This window comes from Rhopalosiphum maidis, chromosome 1, assembly GCF_003676215.2.
Source record: "Rhopalosiphum maidis isolate BTI-1 chromosome 1, ASM367621v3, whole genome shotgun sequence".
Taxonomy (NCBI): domain Eukaryota; kingdom Metazoa; phylum Arthropoda; class Insecta; order Hemiptera; family Aphididae; genus Rhopalosiphum; species Rhopalosiphum maidis.
In genome coordinates, this window is record NC_040877.1 from 56,674,266 (window position 1) to 56,696,455 (window position 22,190).

The 22,190-nt window shown below is 27.8% G+C and overlaps 1 protein-coding gene across 2 annotated transcripts; it reads right to left on the minus strand.

Annotated features, from left to right (window-relative positions):
• Positions 1–4,863: 4,863 nt before the first annotated feature.
• On the minus strand, positions 4,864–22,171 carry LOC113550081 (ATP-binding cassette sub-family G member 8). 2 transcript variants are annotated; one of them, XM_026951699.1, is made up of 15 exons: positions 21,926–22,171; positions 9,994–10,173; positions 9,596–9,935; positions 9,334–9,527; positions 9,106–9,262; positions 8,411–8,519; positions 8,052–8,287; positions 7,760–7,973; positions 7,503–7,694; positions 6,716–6,899; positions 6,514–6,654; positions 6,302–6,452; positions 6,092–6,215; positions 5,616–5,902; positions 5,300–5,539 (listed from the first exon to the last, which is right to left on the minus strand). In XM_026951699.1, exons 2-15 carry the CDS (start codon positions 10,164–10,166, stop codon positions 5,300–5,302), a joined length of 2,742 nt encoding a protein of 913 aa, XP_026807500.1. In that variant the 5' UTR covers positions 10,167–10,173; positions 21,926–22,171. The 2 variants fall into 2 exon arrangements, with proteins under 2 accessions (XP_026807501.1, XP_026807500.1); XM_026951700.1 differs by lacking the exon at positions 21,926–22,171 and having other exon boundaries at positions 4,864–5,539; positions 9,994–10,166.
• Between the last annotated feature and the right edge of the window lie 19 nt (positions 22,172–22,190).

The window sequence follows — 22,190 nt, forward strand, 5'->3', positions numbered from 1 at the left end:
CACAATGCTCATCCATCCAAAGATAGCGCCGTCACGTCTGAATTCAAACAAAACCGTCGATAGTCAGTGGCCGTGAGCGGCGTGAGCATAGAATACAGTACACAGATAATGACCGAGAGCCGTTTATTTTTATTCACGCGTACAGATCAATATTATTACCTATATATGGCTATGTAAATAATATTTGTACTGTTTATAATATAATAATAAATCGACTCGTTTCATTATCCTTTTTCTATGCAATTATTTAATTTAAACGTATGAAGATTGCCAACCAATTGAATAAATAACAAAAAAAAAATTAAGAACTTAAATTAGTTGTACCTATTACTTATTTACTTACATTTAATAATTTTAAACAATAGGTACCTATTTATAAATAATACATTTGCCTTTTGTTGAAATTCGTTTTATTATCTGCAAGGATTATACTTTTGTTTATTTAAATAAACAATTTTCAATTGTTAGAAGTTTATTACTGTCCGCCTGACAATTAATAAAGATCTAGGGACCAAGGACCAGAGACGCACTTCAATAGGACAGTATGGAAACCGTCATGTTACCTATATTATCTAATTATATTATAACTTATGATTTATAAGGATAGAGGGGATTGCAAACAATGCTAATTGACATTATTTTATAGCAAAATATAAGCCCACGTCTTAGATTTGGTTGTTTCCAGTGAAGGTAATTTGACAGTTTTACAGTTATTTATAATAATATAATTATTACTATATTATTATAATTTTGAATATAATGTTAGGAGGTCCCAATACCACCACCTATTTAATATTTTTTCTGAGATTACTGGGCATATTTATTAGAGCCACAAATACTTTATATAGTTTTAAATATTAATGTTGAATCGATTGTAAAAATGTCTATAATTTTTATAATTTTTTTTTATAACCATCGTAGACAGGAGAAATGGAAAAATCATTATGTAAAGAATGATTAGAACGTCCAAAATTAAAATTGTTAAAGAATTCTTAAGTTATAACTCAAAAAGTTTTGTATAGCAGGAAGTGCTGGATATGGTTATACTTGAAATTTTTACAGAACCTCATAATTTGGATACGTTGGTTTAAGAAAAAGTTTATATTATATACCAATATACCTAGCTTGGTTGGTAATTTTATTTAGATGGAACTTGGAAGTTAAAAGAAAGTAGATAAAACGAAATGGATTATTTAAGGAATAAGGATGATAGGATGTTAACTTGATAAAAAATGTCTTGCATCTTTATATTTTCATTCGTAAAGCTTAGCGCACCGCTCACATAGCCACATAGGTATACTCCAATACTCTATATTGTCTACAATTAACTCATTAAATCAGAACTGCATGACGCTTGCATCACACGCATGTTTGAAAATTAGCTCGAAATTTACATCAGTAATTTATTGTAACACCTTACACAATTTATACAAATTTACTATTGTGGTTTTTGAGCCGATAGGCCAAATAATATATCAAAAACATGATGCCAGTATCCGTAACATAAAATATTGATTTATAAATGTACACAATTTGTGTAACAACATTTACTAGAATAGTTTTTGAAATTAATTTAAACATTCGAGGGCCAACGTCACGAATAGTTTACGATGTCCCTGTTTATGTACTCATCGTGTTACGACTTTCAACTGTACAGTACTACTTCCACTTATGCTTTAGTGCTTTACTAATATATACAATATACATATATAAATATATAATAAGTTTAATTTGTATGTCATCGATTCCAATAGAAAAAATAATAATATAATATAATCGAGAATGAGAGATAGCTTTCTTTAGTCTTTTGTGAGACAAGTGAATATTAATTACCATGAAAACTTAATAGTTAGTATAAGAATTTTTGGCCATTCAGGCAACTATCTATAAGTACCTAGTTCGAGGTTTTGGATCGTGTATTGAGAATTTGATTTGTTTTAATTGTATTGCATGTTTGTCTAACGTCAATATGTATATATTTATTGTCTGTGTGTAAAGATGTAATGTAGAATTGTAGACATTGAGTAGGTGATCGCTACTTCAATAATTGTTTCATCATCCATACAGAGTTAAAACAATACTATAAAATATAACGGATAACGCCCCTCTATTGTATATCAAATTTGTGAGAATCAAATATAATAATGATTTTAGAAAATTATAATAAACCTAATATATTTTTTTATAGGCACATAGGTAGTTAACGTTTATCATTATATGATAAAAATATAATAATACATGAGTATTTTAAAATTAGCTTCATATGTTGACGTGAATGTAGTTGTATCTAGTTTAGTTGTTTTTTTTATTAATTTACTTTAAAACTGCATAATATTATATTTATATATACCTACTTATTACTTATTTTAAACGAAAATAAACAAATTAATAATAGGCTACTAATGATATTGATAAAGATTATGTTAAAACAAGTCGAGGCTCTGGTTTCTACTCTCTATAAAAAATGGCTGTAATTCTGTACTTATATGACTTAAGAAAGAAGTGGAACCTGTAGATTTCTTAGAATATAATTATGCATACATCAATTATTGTTACTTCTGAGAACTCTGGAGTAATTTTTTTTATATTTAATATATTTTTTATTTTTTTCGTTATCATTATTTAAATAAACATGCACCCTATAACTGAAGAACGTGAAACATGGTGATTTTTTTCCGTACATGAATACTGATCATTATCGTTTGTGTAAAAAAATATTTTGGTTTTAAGTTTCCAATACCAAGTATTTTAACAATGAACTTGTATGGTATAATGTACCAATTAAAAATGCATAAATAAATTACTATTTATAATATATATTCACTATATGTCTATATCAGCCGTTCCCAACCCATGGCCCACGGGCCACATGATTTTGGGCCGCGGCCGCTAGTTGAGCGTCTAAGCAGTCAAAGGTCGGCAAATTTTAATTCATGTATAAATACAGGTATCATATTTGTATCGATAGTCGATATCCTTTCAATCATAAAAAATTATGTAGGTATACATTCCTATCGCTTGGGTGTTCAGTAAAATCTTGGTCACTTATAAACATCTTGACTATACTATTTAAATAAAATCACGTTTGATGGTAACAATTAAGTAATTAATTATTTATCAAACCCAAACCATGTATCATAACTTCCTACACGCGCCAACTCAGGTTTTTTTATATTTGTTTTGGATATTTTTAGTGGCTATAAAATATACCTATAGTTTAAATACAACAGTTTTTGAAAAATTTTTGAAATCTACATGGATAATAATTGTTGTTGACTTAAAGAGTTTTATATTATTTATACTACGCAAGAACAGAACCATTATATTATTTATACTCTTGTGTAGTTCAATTATTATTAATCATATCATATAATCGATTGTCAAAAGTATGAAATAATTAAGAATAAAAAGATTTTTAGAATGGTTTTAGACCTATATGGCTATATAGTACTCGAATGTTAAAATAGTTTAATAAAACTAATCGATAATCAATATAAGCAATTTTATAAAACTTGAAAAAAAAACTCGTATTTATAAAAAATATTTTAACTAAGGATTAAGATCAAATTTCGATTAATCGATAGAGACTATACTTTCGAAAAAAAATAATCGATGCAACAACCAAATAGCCCGAATCCCGTGACGTCTCTGATAATCCGTTACAATGGAATAGACATAATATTATATTTTTTAAATTAGAAAATTAATGATATTTCTATTTAGTCTATTAAAATTTCATAATTCTTACTTTCTTAGGACTTAATTCAAAATAGACAACGACTGAAAAACTTCGCTATCACGGAAAATAAAAGTGCATAATAATAGAATAGGAAACATCTAAGAGAATGAATGTAGGTAAATGTTTGAGTTGTAGAACCAATTAAACTTTTTAATTGAATATTTAGATAATTAATAAAGTAACTATTTAAAAACGGGTATAAAACTCGGACAAATTATGTCACACAGGAAATAAACTTTTTCTTATATGTTTATTTAATGATTTGTAAAAAAATAAATGATCAAAAGTATCTTTTTAGTATTTTTAAAACAATGTTCGTTGTTATATTTTGTTACACAATTTTACAATCAATAATAATTGTGACTTTTAATTAAATATTCTAAAGTAAATTGGGAAATTCTTTAAACAGTTAATACTCATTATCTCAAAAGGTTTTTGGTAAATTTTTTTACATAATTTGAATATAGTACAAAACAGTTCTTCTGATTTTTAATTTTTAAGTTTATGAATGATAATATACAGTTTTAATTTTGTTTTCAGAAACATATTTTTTTGTCAATTTAAATATATAGTAATTACATTTCAAATGATTTATATATGTGTTGTAGATAAGTAGTTAAGATCCAGATTACGGTTATCTTCTACGAATAACCGTAATTTAGAAATAACTATATACATTTAAAATAAAACTTATATCATCAAAGTTATAACTAATTACTGACTTAAAAATTCAATTTGTATACATCAAAATTCTCAAAAAAAGTATTGTACTTAGAAATATAAAATTAAAAATAGGTGTCGTAATTTAAAAAGTTAAGATAGTTCAAAAAAGATAATGATAAAAAAATAAAGCTTAAAAACCTTTAATACTATTCAAGATATGAGTAAACGCTGTTATAAGAATTACTTTATATAATATATTATTTTGTAGTGAGCAATATTAAATTATATACAAATAAATAATATTAACATTAACAAATATATATATATATATAGTTATATACCTATTTAATTATTCTAATTAATATATTTATAAATAGTAGGTAGTTAATAAATACAATATATTATTTATACAAAAATATTTAAAATTACATAGATTCACTAATAGTTTATGTTGATTCTATTCATACAATCAAAGAAAATTGAGCGATTTAAACGAGAGAAATTGTCAATCATAATTCTAATGTATAGGATTTATTTGACCTAACTTACTAATATAGCTAGATTATAAAATAGTATAAACATTATATGTACAGTATTACTGTATAAATAATATAACTATTCGTTGTACATTTTAATTTGATCTAACACTTGACTTGACACAATAATATAAATATATAATATAAAATGATGAATTTTTCGTCATAACATTCATATCACGTGTTTATGAGTTTTATAAAATATCTAATTATATATAGCAGCTCTAACAATGTATATTATGTTAACAAAATTAAAATAAAAAAAATACCTCGTATTTTCAAACAAAATTTGTTTTTCGATAAATATATAATTTGTTATAACTAAACACAAAATTTAACATTTTAATAATAATATCTTCAGTTATCTTTGTGGGCGAGAAACTTTATGAAACCTGTTACAAAACCTACCAATACTTATGAAGAAAAATATAACGATTAAAGCAAAAAATCCCCACAAATAGAGGCCAGCTAATAATGAATCCTTGTTGGGGAATATCACATAAGGCTCCACCGCCGGTGACAATAAACCATGGTGAATTAAGGCTGCGGTACCATTTGGAATTGGACATGGTAATTGTACAATTATGTCTTGATGTTGAATCTAAAACATATCATGTATGAAAATTGTATAAACGACGATAAGTTATTAAATACAATTCAATTCGTTATTTTTTTACCTGTTTATTGCGACACACAAGGGTAGAAGCGAGTGAAGAAAGAATGTCGTGACTGTAATCTTTTTTTAATAATGGCAACATAAAATACCTAGTCGGTGACAAAGTCGAAAGAAATCGAACACCCGGTATTTTCTTAAGATCGGAAAAATTGATTAGTATACCACTAACAACGCCAGACACAAGAACAGTAATGGTTGTCAGTACTGATGAACTGAGACGGTCGGGCATCAGATACCCTATCGCTGTTGCCATTAACTGCAGAGAACTCATATGGATCGCAACGTTCACTTTTAAATATAACATTTAGTAAATAAAATATTTTTAAATCACACATAATTGTGATTAAATGTTTACTAACTTTTAACTACAATTAAGTCTAGAAAGTAGAAATATTTTGTAGTAACCTTTGTAGTACACCTACTTATAAAACATTTCTAATCTTTCTAGACAATGTATTAATTTTTATATATACTCACATAAGTATGTAAAAAATGGTTCCGTGTTGTTTAAATCGTAATCATGGTAAAGAGCAGACATTGCATATGCTGGCACAGAATATACTATCCAAATTAAAGCAGTTGAAGGGATACTGCAGAAAATCTAAAATAAAAATGGAATATCTACCTAAAATACCTATCATAATCGAATTTGTGTTTTTATGAATATTATTTTTTAATTTTACTCACAGACGTTACTATGTACACAAATCGACTGTATAAATTATCAGCAATATCACTTTCAATGGAGTCACGATCATTTCCATGAGTATCATTTAATGCAATTTGTAAAATGAGAGGCAGTGCTCCGACTATCATAATACTGTAATAGTAACCCATTCTGAAAAATAAATAATTAAATATTATTTCATAAAACTTCAAAGATTAATGATATTTTATACCTGTCGCCAAATGAAAGTTGAGGATCCGTAGCTGGAATGTCCGAAAATATTGTACCAAAAATTATAGACATTATACCTGCAATGAAAAACCTAGAAACCCATCGTAAACTACTCCTTGGCTGTGAATACGCCATGTGACGTCTAAAAAAAAAAAAACACAATTATAAATGTACCTAATTAATAACAGTTATATGTATCTTACAATATTATGGCAACAATTTGTATTGGCACAATTGCAGTTCGTGGTTTGCCTGGCAAAGGTTTTGGTGGTCCAGGGTCTGGTAAAGGTTCAACTCTTCTTCTAAATAAATCTGCGAGCTGTTCTACTCTTTGACTTGACTCTAACATGGCCTCGGCTGATAAATCATCTAGCGTGACTAAGTCAACTAAAAAAAAATTGCGTATATATATTCTATATTAATATTTAAGATAGACACGATTGAGAACGGTCGTTATCGGCCGTATCTTTTTTAATAACACGATTGAATATTAAATAATATAATGATATATTATTAACATTTTGATATAGATTTTTTTGTCATTTAAAAAATACACAAATATCAATTATTTGTCAGTTTAAGATACAATTTAAATTATTTTCCCAAGTACTTATTTCCAGTTAATTTTAGATACCGTATGAAGTCATGATATTTTAGTTTTTTTAAACTCTTAGTAAAAATTAATTGTAGAAATAATACGATCATAGTCATTACTGGCCATGGTTTTGATAAAATTGTTTTCGATTGATTTCATTATTGTAACGATTTGTGTTTGAGTTTTCTTCAAAACAGAAATCACTACATGTGTAGAAATACTTGCTAAAATTTAGATAAACGACAATGTCGCTCAAAAAATCGTTCTCAATCTTGGTATTAAAAAAGTAAAACGTTCTTAATCATATAACACCGAATATTTAATTCGCAGATTTTATTGATTGTTTAAATCGATTTATAAAATATTTTATAATTTATTATTTATTAATGACTTACGATAATAATCTGAAGGATTTTTAAAAGCTGGACACGGATAATCAGCGGATGAAAAATATGGCAGCATATTTCTGCGTCGACCAGAATACATTAAGTGACCGACTGATATTAATGCAACTCTTGAAACCATGGTAAATATTTCATAAGTGGGTGGCTGCAGTGTCACCATTACGATACGCGGATTTACACCAGCTACAATAATTCAACTTTTTTATTGATTTATCTATTATAATTTATACGTCATTATAATTACTTACTTGGTGCACCAGCAGCCCATTGTCTAAGAAACTCGACTAGAAAGAACGTGTCGAATATATCCATTGTCACTGTTGGTCTGTCAAGCATTATAATTTCTGCGTCAGACATTAAATGGCATGCTACACTTAACCTTTGGGCTTCAGAAGCAGTTAGTTCAGAAACATTGGTATTTAAAACTTGTCCTAGACCCAACTCTTCAATAAGTACTCCCATCTAAAATAGAAATTGAATGTAATTATATAAAGTTTGTAAAATTACTATTAATATGGATATATGATAATATTTACGAACTTGGTCATTTTGAGACACTTTTGGTATGGCACGAACAGGAGCTTTACGTAAATGAGAATAAAACGCTAAGGTTTGTGCTACACTTAAATTAGGAGCTAATTTAGCCTCAGCGGGTATATAGGCAATATGTTTAGAAAATGAAGAAATAGAAATATTTTGGCCATTAAGCAATATATGCTGTACATGACATGGGTGACGATTTGCAAGGCTACTTAAAAGAGCTTCCCCTTCTCGTTCTAGAAAAAAAATACAAAACTAGATAATGTGAAGTAAACAATAGATTATTTTTAATAAATAAAAAAAATTGTAAATTGATAAAATAAATCAATAAAAAAATTATTGAAGTGAATTTTATGTACCAGACGTCATCATAAAGGCCATTACTTCACCAGCTTGAACTTCAAACGAAATCCCTTGAATTTTTGGCCTTTTTCCATCTGAACTTCCGGGTATTTCTAGTCCCCTTACCTAAAATGAAAATAAAACAATAGTTAGTACTTTTTATAAAATATATCTATTAAACTTAAATAAACATATAAATTTCATTTCAAGATATTTTATGTGAAATAATACTTTTGTATCATCAAATATATAAACAAAATATACATTTTAAAATTATACATAGGTAATAACATTAATAATACGTAACGATTCACCAGAGTGTATAATATGAAAGTGAAATATCATTGAAAATAATTGCTTTATTAAACCACTAGGCGTGTAAAAACAGTTACATTGCGTTTAAAATAACAGTACGATATTTGCTCTGTGCATCCAAAATTAGTAATTAATGTTATTTTAAAATCAATTACTATCATACGTTATCAATTGATTATTAAACAAGCATATATTATAATGAATTTATATTAGTAACATTGAGCTCACTTAATTTAACATTTTACTATTTTAGCTCATAAAGGTTATGTTCATATTATTAAATGTTTATTTTATACGTTTATAATATACCATTAACGTATACAATAAACATATATCACATCTACGAAAAATAGGATTTTTAAATCATCCATAGTAGCTTTAGATAATATTATTTTACCTGTAAATATGGATAAACAATTGCAGGTTGTCCATAAATGTCTGACCGATTTGGACTTAAATTGCTCATCATACTAATACTTCTATCTCTAGGTGTAGTAGCTGTTGTACCAACAACTGCTATGGAAGCTGGCCGACCACTAGTTAAATGGTGAGAACTATGATAGAAACAATACAAATAGTTACTTGAAGTAAATCAATTTAAGTCAGATTATCAAAGTATAAGTACCTATAATGATGTGCTGGATTAGTGTAATGATGATGATGATGATGATGATTAATTTCAGATAATGCTCGCAAGTCGTGTACGCTTCTCCGCATTGTTGGTAGTTCTTGTCGAATAGGATATCCATGAGGTGCAAGTAAATTAGCTTCACTTATACTTTTTCCTCGACGACCTGGGTGATGTCTTTGTAAAGTAGGCTAAAAAAAGATTTGCATAAACAATAATTAATAATCATTTTCTAATTTGAAAAATTAATTATACCTACCCCGCCGTGGTACAGCGTGTGATTGCAAAAATCCGGATCACTTCTGGTTCTCGTATACGGTCTTTGGCTTCGTATAGCTGCTCCATCCTCGCTGGAGTCATAACCACTGGATCCATCCCTGCGACTATTGGGTGGAAATACTCTGGGTAAGCCAAATTTTAGGTATGTGTACATATTCGAGCTCAGAGGAGATTTGTGTACATCATATTTTGGACCGTATCGTGGATGGCTGAGTATGGACTGCACAGTAGATTCACGCAACTGAAAGTTACCATATGGTAGAGGGGACTTCTCACTCGACCCGAGAGCAGAATCCGTGAAATCAGAATTTAAATTTTGCCTAAAAAAGTATTTATGTATATGTATAATGAATAAAATGTATTTAAAGAGACATTTACCTGTAAATACTCCAAGCGTGAAGATCTTCAGATGCTGGTGGTCCCATTGACGTGACCGCATGGTGGCTTAAATGAGGATCTGTACCGGCTACAGAATATCGTCGTTCACCCATTTCCCACGCTTGGCCTCCTCCGCCTACTCCTCCGCTACTAAACCTTCTCGGGCCCGGCATGTTGATTCTGGGAAATTAAAATTATTTATGAGAACAAAATAAAAATAGTGTTCATCAGCTCAAGCGACAACTACACATTATGATTCCCAAATGATGAAATGCAATAATAATATTAATTGTCTAACGTATACATATCGCGCCCTTGGCCATTCTGTATGGAACAATTTCCATTCGATAGCGTATTAATTAGATGCATACTTGACACAAATGATTAAAAGACCGATTCGAACTTCACCGGATATGGTGATTGCTAAATATTTGTTATCATCAACGATAACGAAGGAAAAAATACTGTAATTGAGATTGCATAAAAAGCCTAATGTTTCGTAAGCAAAATTACGATTAATTTGTTATTATGTTTGTTGGGTCATGATCAACTTTCTATTAATCTTTTAAACCGCGTGTTGCCCAGTGCCCAGTGGCACATAGAATGACCGGATGACAATAGTCGTTGCGGTTTCATATATAGGTAGGAAAATATGCTACACGTAGTCTATAAATCACTCGGTGTTATTGAAATTGAAATATAATTCCATCGTGGATTATTAAATTTTAATATTTAGACGTTGTCGGTATGCATTACTATGTAAAATCCATTAGCCAACGCAGCCGTATTCTAACAACAATATAGCTAGTGGTGGACAATAACAGCGGTAGATTATATTGTATAGGTGTGCAGTACACATGTATTATATATTTCAGTCGAAGCACCCACGCAAACTAGCTATAATAAAAGATTCGGCCGTCGAACCCGAAAATTACGTCTGGATCATTATCTATAGGTACACAACCCGATCCGTGGCTTCGCGATAAATATACACCACGAGAGTAAATTACTGAATACAGCTAGAGCTAGGTACAACAATTTTCTAATTTCAGTACACGTGATGCTGCCAAACGACAGCTGCTATACAGCCGACGGGAGAAGAACAGTCGACCGGCAACAGGAAATCGTATAATAAACATCAAGCGTAATACGCGCGCGAAATCTCGTACGCCGCGAGGAAAGTAGTCGATCTCTCGTGCCGCCGCTCGTCTGTCCCAGTTATTATTATTATTATATTATACGTAGATGGATGGACAGAAAATGCAGTCGACGGCATTGATGACGATGACGGTGATGATAATAATGCGAGCAAAATAACTGGTCGGGCAGTCGGCACGCGCGACATCCGATCTGCAGTCCTACTAGCCTAGAACCGGCGTAAAAATGATCGAAACCCGTTTGGAAACGATTACATACATACTAACCGTATAATATGTATTTTATACAAAAGGTTATAGTTATATATAATATGTATACTACCGTTGCGTATGGTACACACTATATGTCTATACGCGTGTATACGCGATACATCGATGCAATTATATTATTATTATTATTTCTTATATTTCCCTCTCCCGGGCTGTGCGTAGTATGTACACGAACAATTTAACATCGTTCATTAACACAACGACGACGACGACGACAACCGATATCAGACAGCCGTGATGATGAACTATATATGCTCAAGGACCGTGACGGAACCTATAGACCACCTGGCAATAATGTGTATTATGTTAAAATAATAACAACAACAATAATAATATGCTCTGTAGTCATGGTATACGGTCGCTGTCGTACATATACGTGACGACGAACGAGCGGTATAAAACTTTATTTCCGATCTCGGCGGGATGACGGCGGCCGGTACACGCGCATCCGAATGGAACGTAGTATAATAGTTATGTATATAAGTAAATATAGGTATATAATATTATAAAATAGGTACGGTGTGTGTGGTCCATAACCGCTTACTGAAATATCCTACAATGGGTTCGCGCACGTTCAAAATTTGTTGAAAAAATTGCTTTATGCCCAACTATGTTGCATTCGCGCGTGCAATGGTGTCTCGTGCATAATAATATATTATATATAGGTAAGTTTTCTCAAACTTTTGCATACCTACGCATTTCTTTCTGATTATTTTATTCACGTACAAACACTATCGAATAAAACAATCAATAACAATGACAACAATTGAAAAGTTTAAAACGTCACTAATAACAATTTATTTCCGGTGTGTTATCAATTTACCATTAAACATCTTGTATGTATAGGTATGGTAATATGGTATAATGTATATATATATATTTATTATTTGTACAATTCCGGACTTTATATGTAACATATATATATATATATAATATAAACTTTTTATAATGAAAATGATCTTCTATTAATAAAAAATCAATTAATTTTTGACAAACCACAATAATATATTTTGAAATATTAGTAAATAGTAGGTACTTAACCTTTATATATAAATGGCACGAAATCGGAAAAACTGATTGTGAATATTAAAAATAAAAACAGTTTCTAACCATAGAAGAAACCAATTAAAATCTAAGATTCAAAAGTAAAATTTCTACACACAACGTAATTTAACAGATTTTTTTATTTATTTATTATTTCTTTGAAGTTCGTTGACCAAACATTCATGAATGTCTTCTTTTAAGAATGTATTTGAACTCCAAAACATGTATGCCATCAATCGGTTAATCGTCCATTAACCACACAAACCGGTCTTTCTAGTGGTATTATAATTTATCAGTATAATACTCTGTTTATCCGAAAAAAAAATTCTCGACATTATAATATATTCAACTTGGTCGAAAATTATTATTATTATTATTTTTATAATGGCTTTCTCTTAAGCTTCAAGCTTGGACGAGTGTCAGATTACCATAAATCTTATTGCTAAAATACACTTCATATAAACATATATTCCCCTAAGTTCTACATAGGTACGACCGATTGTTGTTTTGAAAGCGATAAACGTTATCTTTCTGCTTACTTAGGTTTTGTTATAGTTTATTATATTTTACACGATTCTATTGTTCATTACTAGAACATCGTGATGTCATTATAATCATTTTTTCTAAAATTATATCGTTTGTGCAAACGAAAGTATTAGACAGCGCAATTTAAATTTTTCTATCATTCTTACATATCTAGAAGAAGTTGCTTAATCAAAAACTATTTGATTACATTTTTACATAATGTACCTATGATAATATTGTATATTATTATAAGTTTCTTTATTATTATGTGCCTACACTGTGTAGGTTACACATTATAGAGTTTCTTAAATTTGATAGCAGTAATCTAGCGTACTAATAGTGTCTATGTATATACCAGTGGCGCAACTAGAACAAAATTTCAGGGAGGTTTCATTATTGCAATATATATATATATAAGATTATATAGTTTATTATACTAAGCCTCGGAAAAATTTCCGAGGGGGTTACCATCCTTTAGCCCCCCTGGTTGCGCCACTGGTTATAAATATAATATATTATAAAGCCTTACTAATACCTAAAACTGTGTGTCTGTGTATAGTATTAGATTTTTATTATGAAAATTCAGAATATATTTATCAACTTTTTAGATCTCAGTAGATAATTTTTAATAAGTTTGGTATACTTTAATACTTACGAAGCTATAAAAAATTTCAAATCAGCTACATAAATAGATAGAATTGTTTAATTGTTTTCAATTATTCGTAATTGAATATTACCTGGTGACGGTTTTTACTAAAATCAATGGTTCATGTATTTATAATAGTAAATAATAATTAATAGTTCTGTAAATATAATAATTTTAAATTTCCCACCTTGATAAAAAAAATCCGCCTCCCGGCGCGCTATGATCGAGTCGCATTTGATGTGAAACAGTGAAACCCACTATAAATGCATTATTTATACTTACCAAACCAGATACCTGTAACCTATATTACTTTTTTTCTTTTACAATATTTGTAATTTTACATTTAATTTCTCCACAACTATTTTACTTTTTAATAATTAAAAACTAAAATTGAAATAACTTGATCTGATAACATTCTTTTTAGATATTAGTTCAAAGAATACTGTATACCCGTATTGTTTATTCAGAGACAATTTTGGGACCCTACAACATAATATGTCATATAAATTGTTAACATTATACCACGATGAATAGTCGATAAAGTGCTTCGATTTTCAACTTTGAGAGTGGTTTTAGTCGTTACTCGTTTTAGATAAAAAATTGGATCTAGTTTGTATTTAGAAGTCAACATTAAAAATTCCTAAAAAAAATTTTTATAATTAGAAAAAATAGACAAGTAATCAAGGAAAAAAGGGCCCTATTTTAAGCTAAACCAGTATTTGACTAAATTGATTTTTATATTTCGTTATGACTCAAAAATGAATAACCGTAGAAAATTGAATTTTCACAAAGTATTTATATAATCATTTTCTATACGTAATAAAATTTTTAAATGTTTCTACATTTTTAGCTATTTATAGCCAATTAAAATTTTTTAAATATTAAAAATGTATAGTCACATTTTTTTATAAGCCTTTAAAGTTAGAAGTCTTAAATCACAATTAATTTAGAGTTAATTCATAAAAAATCTTCTGTTTATACATAAGATTTGGAAATTTAATAGTACAAGGTTCTTTATGTTATAAAAAAAAAATTTCTACCAGAAAGTCATATTAATTTTTTATGACTAAAGTTTAAATTTTCATAACAATAGATATTCATCCATGTAATAATTATTTTTCCTCAAATGATTTTTGTTGTTAGTTGTAATTCATAAACGAATAACCAATTTTCATCTAATGTTTATACCAGCGGTTCCCAACCGGGGGGAATTCCCCACCCCCCGGGAATTTACAGTCTGCTCGGGAAGGGGGGTAGTGATGATAGAATTACGAAAATAATTATGTTATTTTACAATGTTTTTATATTCAATAATTTTTTCTTATACTTAATATTATTACTTCGTAGGTTGATTTAAAATAATTTTTTAAAATGATGAAAATAATAAAAATAAATAGTTGTATATTGTATAATATACCCATAGTTATTTTGTATGATTTATTTGTACCACTCACAAAAAAAAAAAAATCACCCAAACTAATTTAAGGAAGGGAATTGAGATTTTAGTAAATTTACAGGGGGGGGGGCATAGAATGAAAAATGTTCGGAGCCACTGGTTTATAGTGTTTATACTATTATTTCCTATTTTTAATTGGTATATAATTTTCAAAATATTTAGACTCTTTATGAACTATTTTTAGGAATAAAGAATTTTTGATTTCTGTTTTTTTAGTTTTTTAATATATTTTTTTTATGAATGTCAATAAAAATATATTTGATGGATCAAAAATCATGAAAATTTAATACAGTACTCCAAGAAATTATTCTTGTATTTGTATACAATTATTAAAAATAAAAAACACAACTTTTTACATGCATTTGAAGTTCAATTTTTACAAAGTTTGTTAAAATCACAAAAATTGCAAACTGCAAGTATTTAGTAGTGAACATTTTATAAAATACATATTTAATTTTTATAGCTAAGGTTTGAAAATGTAATGTAAGTATAATATACTGGAACTAAAAAATTATAAAAATATTCACACAATTAATTTTTATAGACATTTGAATGAATTTAAATGAGAAAAAATACGTATTTTAACGATTTTTGATATTAATTATTTTGATGTAAACAGAAAACAATTATTTGAGTTTTATAATGATATAATATGGTATATACATATTATTATTATAGTAATTAAATACTAATATAATAAATGCAATATTTTCGAAAATAATTACATCAACCTACCGTAATATTAAAAGTAAAATAAATTAATCTTATAGCTTTATCAAAAAATATATCATAAAATATATTTAACGATATATAGGCTGACAGTAAATAACAGCGATGATGAATCAATAGATTGTAATATTTAAATATTTATAATAAAAGGTTTTAAAAAATATTATTAGTATTTTAAATTAAATAGTTAATCATTAAATATAAACTACATTAGATGTTCTATAATATATTGTATATATTTATGTATAATATATATACCAAACTATATATAATTTAAGAATTGTAATTTTTTTTTACGATACGATACTTTATAATAATAAATAATAACTAAATATCTATCCAATGTTTACAATATGTATTGGCATAGTTTGTGTAGGTTACTATAACCTAACCTAATACAAGTTGTTAAATTCAAATCTATAGATACATTTGTAGTCAATTCAACATTCATAGTAAAAAAATATCAGAATAGCGTTTAGATATTTTACTTACTACAAGCCTCATCTATACGCAATAATAGCGTTCGATTTGTATTTTTAAAACTATTGAGAGGTTATCGACCTCTGTTGAGTATATTATGTTTATTTAATTCCTTCGTTTTTAATTTGTTGGTTAACAAATAACTTATTTAAAACGTAAACAATAAGAAAACATTATTGTTTAATAATGTAAATGGTGCCTGTGACATTTCCAAGCATCACGTGGATTTATATTGTCAAAACAATTATAATAGTATCGTTAAAAAAATCTACAATATTCGTCTACATACAAATTTAATTCTTTAGACCACTTTGGTCTATAGTATTACTTTATTTAGATATGAAAACATTTGATTGACTGTATTTCAACTCTGCTACAGTTAGCACATATATATATACCCATTATATACACGAAAGTACCGTTCTCGCATAGCTATTATATATTATTGTACATTGATAGTGCGCCCTATACTATATAATGTATCTCCCACTATAATGTCCTGGAATTTTCGTGCCAGGAATGAGTACTATATAATTTCGTTCCCAAACCAAACAATTGGCGTTTTTTCTTCTCGTTAATAGCATTCAGTGGCCATTTTCGAGGCTAATTAGAACGATCCTGGGAACGAGATCTGTTTCGGTGTATATATAACATAATAATAATATATATATAATACAATATACATATATCTGCTCCACAGGAATACATGCCAATGCTCTCTTCCGAGCGATTGTTCACGCTATGGAAATATCTCGCCAAGATGATGGTTAAAAGAAAAAAGACAAAAACTAAAATTAAATGACAAACGACAGAATGATCTTTTTTATATCCATGTCAAGGACAAACCTAAAAAAAAACACTAACTTGTAGAATCGATTACTATCATCACAAAATTGACGTCTTTGACCGTGGAATCGATGACATTCTTGGACACAGATCGTTCATTGACCTGTTATAAAATAGATCTATAACCTTAATTAATTTCAGTTCATTTGTAAACTATAAAATCAATTAGTCTTACAACTCAATCGATACATTAATTATAGCCACATACAGATTAATACGTACTTCTACATGAATATAAAATAATTAAAGATATTCAACTTCATTAAATTTATTATAATATTAACCACGGTTCTGTGTGTAATATTATAATCAAAATGTCATTTATACACAATGTATGTACAATAATTAGTTTAATACTTGTGAACACAAATTGCCAATTGGTATAGTAGAGCATTTTTCTAGAAACCATAGAACAGATATATTATACGTTTCAATAATGTTCAAAAAAATAATATTTCAACTTAAAACTTAACTGTAGATATTTTATTGTTATAACTTACATAAGTAATAACAATAATTAAAAAAAAAACCTAATGAAGGTAAAGCCATTAACTAAAACGTTCGTTTACAGCGGTAATTATATAATATTTACTTATTCTTTATAAATATCCATTATAACATTTTTAAATTAAAAAGAAACGATTTGGTCCATATTTATTTTTCTACGCAATTCCATAAATACATTTATTATTATTGTTATTTTTTTTTTTTAGTTTAACTGTTCAAATTTTGATATTGTATAAGATATCTACCATACAATAGATAGCTTTACGCCATTTAATATTTTTAAATTACTATAAAATAAATATTTTTTACTTAAATTCAAAATAATTGTAACATATTTAAATGCGAACAGTTCACATATCAATCTCCAACTTTTTTATACCTATGTTTTTTTTATTCATTTGCTATTGTGTGCTCATTCAAGCATTTCTGAATAACGCTAAATATTTATTTGAAAAAACAAACTGTAAACTTTTAGATTGCCGAATAGATCTGTAGAATAATTTAAAAAATATTTTTTTTAATTCATTCATATTCGATGATTGATGTGAACCTATTTGTACGGAAAACTTGATCATAGCAGCGTATACCTAAACTATATATCTATTATAATACATTTAATAAAAATAAAATAGATTATAATATTGCAGTCACAGGTTTCATAATAATACATACGTGATATTATCAGTATATGTATCATGTATGTACCGTATGCTTGTTCTTTCAATAGTAAGTGAATGTTTATAATAAAAAATGTATTACGTGAGAGAATAATGTAGTAGCAGTAGGTATTATAGACTATAATAAAATTAAACAGATAGCTACTCTAAATATTATAATTTAGAATACAGTTGTTATTTTACATTTTATAATGTTTAATACAAATAATGTTTTCCTCTTTATATATTATCTATTTTGATTTTATAAGTGATTGGCAATTGTAATACATATTATTTTATAAATTATAAATTGTAGTCAAGGTTAATAAAAATAAAATCAATTAGTTGAAAAACAGTAAAATTGCATAGGAAAATATAGCAATATATTATGTTTTTACATTTTGTATATTGTTAAATTGTCTGTACATTCAAATAATAATAACCAAATCACCAGATCCCCAAATTATTCAAGTAGAAATACGCAGTGTAAGTTCTCAAAATCTTTGAGAATGCCAATCAAAATATTTTTTTTAATCTGTAAAATAAGTTTTCATATAAAAACTATATCTAAGAATTTTTCATATAAAAACATTAAACCTATGATGAACAATGTTCTAAAATTTATTTTACCCAGATCTAAAGTTATGTTTTTAATTTTTATTTAATACGTTTTGAACGTAATCCCACAACATTTATTAACTAATAATTACTTATTTGTTAAGGGGATTCGCTACCGACCGTTTTAATCTTTGTCTAACATACGCGCAACATGGAAATTTAGACGTGTTTTTTGCTAAACGTACCTATTGATCTAATGAAGTGATGAGTTGAATTTTTTGTTAAATCTTCTTGAGATTGACTTTTTCACATTTTTTTTTTTATTATTATTATAACTTCTTCAAACATTGAAATATAACAATTTTTTCATTTAAATTGTTTTTAATATCACATTTTTAGGTTTAAAGTGATAGAATAAAAAATATGGAAAAGTTGATGTAAAGTAGACAATAGTCTTAACGATAAATTCAAATCTGAAAACAGATTTATTATCACATTATTAGATTAATCAATACATTTGACAAAGAACATCATGTTTACATTTTTATGTTCCACTACGTGTTTAGACAAAGATAGAAACAGTTTGTATCGAATCCCTCAAATAATTAATACATTTTTGTTATACCTAATTTAAAAATATTATTCATAGGTAGCTGGTAATCAAAACTTTTAATCTATAATAATATATTCTATACACACAATAGTGTTTTAAAATTTAATATTATCTGTAAAAATGAATTCAACCTACTATATTATTAATTGTTAAATAATTTACTAGTAATATTAATATATTATCAAAAAATACATTAGTAATACCTATACAATACAAGTTGACCGCTCAGAATCTTTATTTGTATGCAATAATTTATCATTGAATTCAACTTTAACATGTCCATTATAGTGACCTATTCAATGGACTGGTACACACTGGTCATGACTCATGACTCATAAAGTAATGTTAGTATATTACTCTATGGGTATACTCGACACTTACTGTACAGCAGAGTATAGTTACCTACGTTCACCCCTTTACTTTTTAATATGTATTGATAAATAAATATAAATATTAATAAATAAGATCTTTAACATACTTTTTTTATATAAATATCATTGTTCCTTTTATTTTATTGTTTGATTATTATTATCTGCAAAATAATTCAAAAACTTTCAAGTATATACCTACTAAATTACAATAATTAAAATTACTAAAATATTAATATTTGGAAATGTCAAATGCTATTATCTGTAAAACGTAGATAAGTATCTAATGTTTAGTAGAAGTAAATATTGTACATAATAATATAGTGTCAAGTGCCACGTTTTAAATAGGTATACATGGCTATACATGAGCATATTATACTAATTACGTAAAAAAAATCTAAACAACAAATAGTTATACGATTTGCATAGACATTAGACATAGTAAGTTCGAGTAGCCATAAATTTTAACTTTTAATATATCCATTACAATTACTCAAACAGTCAAACATATAATATAGTATACACATACATTTATACTATATTATATACATACGTGTATACTGTATATGTAAATTGTGTATTTTTATATACATATTAACGATTTAATTTGTTGTATACATGATATAATACTACTACTGATATAATATATTAATAAACAGGGATAAAATACCTAATGGTTAATGAAATAATTATTTAAATATTTGCGTTTTTGATTTTAGTTTTATAAGACATGAAATCTGTTCATTATTTATTTATAAATTAATATGGTATTTATAGTCATAATATCAATGTTGCAATTATTAAATTCTATCATTTTATAATTTACATTGTTTATATTGAGAAAAAATCAAAATATACAATTGTTTCTAAATCATATACATGAGTAATAATTAATAAATAATATATTAACTATTATAGAAATATTGTGAAGGGGGTTTAGAGATAAGAAAACCCCTTCCCCCGAAATAATTGATCATTTTTTCTGAAACGCTTTTTTTGGTTAGTCTTAACTAATCTAATTTTTAAATTTAACCTTTTCATATCCCCTACCCCAGAAAAATTGGTTTATTGCGCTATTTTAGTGTTAATTAAAATATAAAATGTTATTATTGACAAAACTTCTTAAGTCGAATTTATAAGTATGGTAATACTGAAACAGAACATTTATGGGGGCATTAATGAAGGACAATGTTATTATAATTCACAGATAATATGTTCATATTATTTAGGACGATTGACTGATAAAACTGTGTATATATTTGCTATATTTGAATGGTTAGGGAAGTAAAGTACCTTTTTCAGAATTGCACTCATGCCCTCGAAACTCTATATGGTGCACTTGATTTTATTTTCAAACAAACAATATATTTATACAACTTTTTAAACTGTTTTTTTTTTCAAAAAAAAATTTTAGGAGACATCAACTAGAAATTAGCTCACTTAAATTTGTCCTCAAGACATGAACACGGTTCCTCTTCAAAACCTTCATAATAATTGTGTCTACTTTATTCGTGACCATACTTTATACTACGAACACACGACAATGTTGCCGAAATCCAGCCGTAAACACGATAAACTTCCTGTGACGCCAATATATATGGAAATATACAACAAGTATTATAATATTATGAGTACCCAATACCCATTATCGTGCCCCTTGCCAAGTTTAGAGGTCGACGCGTTGCATTCCTCCGGGACTTTTTTTTTGTAATTTTACTACCCACATGATAATATTATTATATTACAGATTTGCCATACGAATACAACCGCGCCCCGTAGTCATTTAGAAATAAAAAACCATAAATAAACATTCACTGAACAATTGTTTGCATTCGGTCGACAGGAGGGACGCCCCTGCCCTTGCGACTTGACCAACCCGTTGTAGTATACGAAACAATGACAATGTTTTCCGATGACGTATCTACCCACCACTTTAAACCTACACGATTCAATCAAAGTGTAAATATTTTTGAATAACATTTCGCTCTCAAGTACGACATACGTATAATAATTATTTGCATACAAAATATAAGTTATATAATTACAATCATTAACTAATTTTACATAATAGACTTACTGCACAGAAACGTATATTCAGCTATCTGTCCATAATCGAATTGCTCCTGAACTACTGTGGTGGCCTTTGTATGTGTATTGGTTATCGTACAGCACTTTGGTATTAAAGTATTTATTCTACTCACGCCATTGTCGAATCGGTGTTTAAAAAAAAAAAAAAAATTTTCCACTTTTCGACTACTCGACTTAACAGCACATTTGGAGGGAATATTGCGGCACGGACGACGGACAGGTAAGCGGCAGTAGATACGAACTGCCGCGGTGTG

Bases quoted from the DNA above. Each gene is read 5' to 3' on its own strand.
- LOC113550081 (XM_026951700.1), bottom strand. From the start codon at position 10,166: ATGCCGGGCCCGAGAAGGTTTAGTAGCGGAGGAGTAGGCGGAGGAGGC. The intron at 8,520-9,105 runs GTAAAATAATAT...TTTTCATTTTAG, and splicing joins TTGTTTATCCATATTTACAG to GTAAGGGGACTAGAAATACC. The intron at 5,540-5,615 runs GTAAAAAAATAA...GATATGTTTTAG, and splicing joins TTGTGTGTCGCAATAAACAG to ATTCAACATCAAGACATAAT.